Source organism: Panicum virgatum, chromosome 4K (assembly GCF_016808335.1).
Source record: "Panicum virgatum strain AP13 chromosome 4K, P.virgatum_v5, whole genome shotgun sequence".
Lineage (NCBI taxonomy): Eukaryota > Viridiplantae > Streptophyta > Magnoliopsida > Poales > Poaceae > Panicum > Panicum virgatum.
Window position 1 is genome coordinate 32,116,619 of NC_053139.1, and position 6,190 is coordinate 32,122,808.

Sequence of the window (6,190 nt, forward strand, 5' to 3'; positions counted from 1 at the left end):
CGAGCCGAAAACAAAGGTGGTTCCGGCGTTGATCGCCGGGAAGCTGAAGTCGAAGGAAGCCATCGAATTTTTCTGTCGATTCTTAGCGAGAGGCCCCACGGTGGGCGCCAGCTGTCGGAGTTTTACCGTCGGGTTCTCCGAGGGGTATCCCGAGTAGAGTGGTTGTTGGTGGGGACTCGCCGGGATCAGAATGCGATGGTGTAAGGAACACAAGGATTTAAACAAGTTCAGGCCGCTGGAGCGTAATATCTTACGTCCTGTGTGGTGGTTTGTATTCCCGTGAGCGTAATACCTTACGTCCTTGGTTGCATCGAGGCTATAAGGTGCTAAAGCCTCGAATCATCTTCTTTTGTATGGTGCGCGATAAACTCGCGCTCCATATGGAGTAGCCCTCGAGCCTTGGGTTGAATTGAAGAATCAGGCTGATGGTCAAATTGGTCTTCAATCATTACTAGTTGAATGCCCGTACATTGCTACGGGTTTAGATCATGATGACATCAATAAATACTCAAAACACGTACGGTGAACATATAAGACAAGGAATAAATAGCATGTAGCAAATATATTAATTGGGCACTCTTTGTCATTTGTAGAGAAAACACATTTTAATTAGAAGTTCAAATGCATTATCAGCATTTTATCTCTTGTACTTAAAAATTTCATACTCCTTCCATGTTTCACCCCCTTCAGCCTCGATGAGCTTCTTGACATCTTCAGTAGCTCGGAGCGATCCATTAGTCCAGATCGCACAGCTTGATCACACACCTGCAACCATATTGTTAGTGCACGAATAGCTCACTCATAGTTGATGATTCTCTACGGAATCCCGTTGCCTAAGCTCGTGCTTATGATGGCCAAATCTAAGCATTGGAAAACAAACATAGAGTCAAGCGAGGAAAAGGATTGAAGCGGCTAGATTTTTGAATGACTAAAGAAAAGTACTAAATCTAGAAATGAAATATAAGAAAAACTAACTAAAAATAAATAAATATGAATTTCCCCTAAATTTATTCAAGTTTAATTCTTTTTATTTATATTTCTTCCATTTTCACCTTAATCTTTCGGATGCTTTTCTATCGGTTTTCATTCACATTTTAAACCAGTGGCAAAACATCATGTCATAATTGAAAATAAACGAAAGGTGAATGGTACACCGTGTATTCTCAACCCAAAAGTACAAACATATCGGTAAAGAAAAAAATCCAAATGATATCAATCAGATTTCCCATCATCAGGAGTATCGTCGATAACGGAGGCAAAATAACATGTTGCTCTAACGGAACCAGAACAAAACTTTGCAGTGGAGAAAAGATTTAAGAAATATAGAAAAAAATGAACGCATAATCCGGTCTAAAGGCTAAGAGTGCGAATGAAAACAAGCTGGAGACACAAGCTGATAAGAATGGGTAGAAATCAACATAGCCTTTGATCAAACCTCACCTCCAGTTGCCTGTACCATTCTGTGATGAAATCTGTCCACCCATCACATACTTCCTTTTTACTGATCTGTCTCAGAATCTAGTCAAGATATTGATCCACGTAAGGAGTGAAGGTAAAACAACATAGGCTTCATGATTATCGCAAAAGAAAAAAGAAAAAGAAAAAGGAAAACACACATGCTATCATAATGTAATGTCAGAAGTTGGCATTTGTATGCATATTATTGCTCAAAGTTTTTTTCTAATGTAATGAACATAACTCAAACTTAAGTCAGGGCAAAGTGGAGGTCAACGGAAAGGAAAATGATAAGATTTATTACCTAGAAGACAACATCAGCTCTCCATTACTTGATTCCTATTGGTCTCCCCTCTCCCTTCCCTAACACAGCAGATTAACTATCAGCAGGCAGTAGCAGCACTATGAGCCCAAAAGCAAGGTGATGAGGGACTACAAACCATGATGGCGTGCTCAGGCATTGCAGAGGGCACGATGGTGGTGACTTGTGAGGAGGGCTTGTTACTTGTGCGCGATGGCTAGGCAGCACCAATGCTGATGGCACAGTGAGCAAAAGCAGAGTACTGATTGCAGTAAGCCAAAGCGGTTATGTTGTTGGGCCCATACAACTGCAACAGACACTGGTATGATCTCTAACAACAGTATGTTTGTTATGGTACTGGGCATTGGTGTCAATGTCCGTAGATCCAAGAAGAAGAACATGTATTTCACATCGCATGGGCAAAAGAAATTTCATCAAAGCTCTATGTGGAATGGTGGAGTGCCGTACTGCTATTGTACTTCATTGGGCCTATATTGTATCAAGATGCAATACAATACAACTTATCAAACATCTAAGCAGCAGAAACTATGCCATGCTTTAGCAAATAATGGTGGCCTGTCGACAGTATTAAGTACCTCATCATCAATAAGCCGAAGACACAGCTTTATCTTCTCATCCTTCAGGTCCTTCGCACCCATGACAAGCTGCAATAAGTTTCATGTCTCAATGTCAGATGGAATGTCACCCCACACAATCTCGTTGGGCATTTCACAAAACAGCTTGCCTGCATCATGCTTTCTTTCCATCTCATATCTGAACATGGCTGGCTCAGCATAAGCTGCTGCATTGGCCTCGTCAAGAGCCATTCCAACAAGCATCAAATCCATCTCATTGATGCCAGAATCCAAAATGAAATAAGAGCATTTCTCCTGACTGAGCATGTTGCTGATGAATGACTGGTTAATTGACTTGCTATCTTCATCAACCAAGTAAGCTGATTGCTGGCTATGGTGTGTGTCGAGGTGAGGAGACAAATCCTCATACTGTACCACGTCACTGTGATACCTCAAGCACCCCAGATCAACGTATAGCTCTACGGGAAGGGAAGCAGCACTGATATGAATGAACTCTGCAGTTGGCTTCTTTTCCTTGCCAATCAAGTCCTCTCCACCTTGATGCATTTCCTCGAACATGACTGGAACCATCAACGAGACCTGCTCGACAGTCCACTGAGCTAACTGCTGCAACAAGCCATGTGAATCGAACCCATGCTGCACTTTCTTATCCCAGACTACATCTAGAGGAGACATTTCATCGAACACAGGGTGGGCAACGTCCTCAGGCACCACTGAAGCAAAAGATAAATCACGAGCGTGAGGAACCTGGTCCGTAGCCATGGACGCCAGACCAGTCGAACCCTCCACTTTCTGCTGTGACTGATCCCAGCCGGCCTGCAACCTAGAACCAATGAGCCAACCACAAGCGGGACGGCGGAGCGGCGGTGTCGGCGAGCAAGATGGGGAGGGCGAGAGCGAGGGCGGTGCGAGCGGATCGGTGGGCAGGTCGACGGCGAGTTGGCGCGCGGGGAGGCGCAGGAGGGGCGCGCGGGGAGGCGACAAGCTGACGGGGACCCGCCTTCTTTGTGCAAGTGGACAGGGACCCCTCGCGGCGGCAACCAGGGGCACCTCGATTTGGCGGGGCGGGGCGGGGATGGCTGGATGACGCGATGGCGGCGGCGAGGGGTAGGGCGTCGCGAGGGGCCGGAGGGGATTGCGATCGAGGCGGCGTGACGGCGGCCGCAGTGGAATCCCCGGCGCACGGCGGCCGCGGTGGACCGCGACGGGGGACGGGGGACCGAGAGCGGTTGCGCGAAGAGACGATGTGGTGGGGGCGGGCGCGGAGCGGAGGGACGGACACACGGAGTTGGCAGAAGCAGAGACACTTTTCACTTCGTTCTTTTTAAATAGTAGGATCTTCCAAATCTTTACTTGCCTTCAATTTAAAAAACAAGCCATTTATGCTGCCTTGATTCGTCGCTCATTCTTGTGTGTAGGCTTGATTTTGCTATGAGCATGTACAGCGCAGCAGCCGAATTAGGATTGGGTAAACCTGCACAGGCCCTCGCTTCGCCAGTCCCCGGGCCTGCACCAGCCACAGGAGTACCCACGACGCAGTCTCGAGCTGAAGTTGATCAGATTCTGCCTGAGGCTTCTGCTGAGGAGACTCATGGAACTGGAGCAGATCGAGGTGGCCAAGGAGGGGTACCAGCAGCGCCTGAAGGTGATGACGCTCCGATTGATGCATCAGAGATCTCAGTAGGTGAGCCAATTCTGTGGCCTTTTTCAGATTGACCCCATCTCGCAATAGCTCGACTCGTTAACACTGATGGAGTTGAAATTGTAGCCATGCAGCAATCAATATCCGAAAAGCAAGGTGCTGCAAAGTGCTGAAGAAATTCTGGAGCGTCTGTCGAAGATATATGCAGCTTCAAGTGATCTGAATGAAGACTCTATGCTGCTGGCGGAAAAAAATGAAGTTATTTCAAGACAATATAAAGGACTGTCAGACATTTTTAACCGTAAGTGCTTTTCATCGAGTACTTATCTTGTGTTTGGCACCGTAGTTCATATGTCCTCGTGTGTGCAGGAACTTGCCAACCAGTCAGCTGTGAAGTCCCGGAAGCTAAAAGAAGTTGAAGAAGGGCTCCAGCTGATGGTCGACAAGAAAAGCCAGCTTAAGGAGAAGACCCAAGAGGTCGATGACTTGTGGAACAAACATGACACGATCGAGTTTGAGCACCGCCAGGAGAAGGAGCTGCTGAAGAAAGAGATAGAGTCCCTGGCAAAGGACAACAAAGCTCTCAAAGAGAAAAATCAGTCTTTGCAAGAGAAAAACAAGTCGATTGTGAAGAATCATAAAGGTAACTCCTTTAGCTTGCTAGCCCTTGACTGTAGTCGAGTAGCAACCTGTACATCTGTCTTGGTACTTGTCGCAACCACGCAGAGCTCAAAGTTGTTAGTAACTAAAAAAGAACTGGTGACTGACTTAAAGATTCTTGTGTACCGTTGCACAGATGAAGTAGAGAGGCTGACCAAGATCATGGAGCATGCAGATGTGCAGCTGGTGCAGTGCATGCAGCAGATCAAAGACTTGGTAGCTGAAAAAGATATCTGCAACAAGGAACTTGCCGACTTGAAGACTGCTGCACAGGCAGTGGTCGACATGGTGGATCCTCCTGAGGGGAGTGTTGAAGAGGGTAGGATTTTGTTGGAGCGACTGTAGGCAGCTCCACAAAGGATCACCAATTATCTCTCGGAGACCACCAGGCAGTATGTATCGCATGTTTTAGGTTTAGTCAAATCTTATAGGCCAAAGGCGAACTTGACCCCACTTGGAGAAGGTATGGCCCTCGAGTGTGACGGAGAGAAGTTTGCTACTCTTGTTGAGGAGGTGAAGCATGTGGCCAACAAGATTGTTGATGCCTTAGAGCAAGGTGCTAAGGCATGAACAATGTATTTGACATTGAATTTGTATGTATGGATACATTGTATGTATAATTGTCATAAATCCTGGTTGATATGTGCAAAGTACTATCTCGAGGAAATAGTATCTGCAATCATAGGACCTAGACAGATAATCGTGTGCAGTGGTCGAACTACGTAGGATGTAGGAATCCTTCTAGGTAGTCGATGACAAAGCACCCGATATGTAGTCTATAATAGGGACTTAGGCGAATCAGGATTTACATGCGCACAACGATATGCTAGATTGCCCTAGTAGGCGTGAAAGCCAAGTGATTGCTCAATTTGTCCCGTACCTTTGACTCTACGAGAAAGAGAAAGGTTGAGTCTTTAAGCGATCCGTAGATCGGGATCTAGGCGAATCAGAAATTACACGCTCGTATTAGAGCGACATGCTGGATTGCTAGAGTAGGCGTGGAAGTCTAAAACTACTTGATTAGACCCGAGCCTTTGACTCCACAAAGCAGAGAAAGGTAGGTACTCGAGGTAGTTTGTAGGGACAACGCCCTAATAGGCGTGGAAGCCTAAAACTACTCGATCAGACCCGAGCCTTTAACTCCTCGAAGCAGAGAAAGGTAGGTACTCGAGGTAGTTTGTAGGGACAACGCCCTAATAGGCATGGAAGCCCAAAACTACTCGTTTAGACCTGAGCCTTTGACTCCGCGAAGCAGAGAAAGGTAGGTACTCCAGGTAGTTTGTAGGGACAACACCCTAATAGGCGTGGAAGCCTAAAACTACTCGATTAAACCCGAGCCTTTGACTCCGCGAAGTAGAGAAAGGTAGGCACTCGAGGTAGTTTGTAGGGACAACACCCTAATAGGTGTGGAAGCCTAAAGGGCCTTTGATTCCGTGAAGTAGAGAAAGGTAGGTACTCGAGGTAATTTGTAGCGACAACGCCCTAATAGGCGTGGAAGCCTAAAACTACTCGATTAGACCCGAGCCTTTGACTCCG

General features: G+C 46.5%; 2 protein-coding genes across 4 annotated transcripts; one reads left to right on the forward strand and one right to left on the reverse strand.

Moving 5' to 3' along the window:
- Positions 1–531: 531 nt before the first annotated feature.
- LOC120703673 lies at positions 532–3,449 on the reverse strand. 3 transcript variants are annotated; one of them, XR_005687127.1, is made up of 5 exons: positions 2,353–3,449; positions 1,896–1,989; positions 1,760–1,818; positions 1,441–1,518; positions 532–765 (listed from the first exon to the last, which is right to left on the reverse strand). XR_005687127.1 is itself a non-coding variant. In XM_039987823.1 (4 exons), exons 1-4 carry the CDS (start codon positions 2,562–2,564, stop codon positions 610–612), a joined length of 366 nt encoding a protein of 121 aa, XP_039843757.1. In that variant the 5' UTR covers positions 2,565–3,449; the 3' UTR covers positions 532–609. The 3 variants fall into 3 exon arrangements, 1 of the variants encoding a protein (XP_039843757.1); XR_005687126.1 differs by having other exon boundaries at positions 532–1,518; XM_039987823.1 differs by lacking the exons at positions 1,760–1,818; positions 1,896–1,989 and having other exon boundaries at positions 2,353–2,421; positions 2,502–3,449.
- A 494-nt stretch (positions 3,450–3,943) lies between these two features.
- On the forward strand, positions 3,944–5,209 carry LOC120702137 (TATA element modulatory factor-like). The gene is made up of 4 exons (XM_039985896.1): positions 3,944–3,997; positions 4,121–4,252; positions 4,364–4,637; positions 4,791–5,209. The coding sequence occupies exons 1-4, from the start codon at positions 3,944–3,946 to the stop codon at positions 4,997–4,999; spliced, it is 669 nt and encodes a 222-aa protein (XP_039841830.1). The 3' UTR covers positions 5,000–5,209.
- The last annotated feature ends 981 nt before the right edge of the window (positions 5,210–6,190 follow it).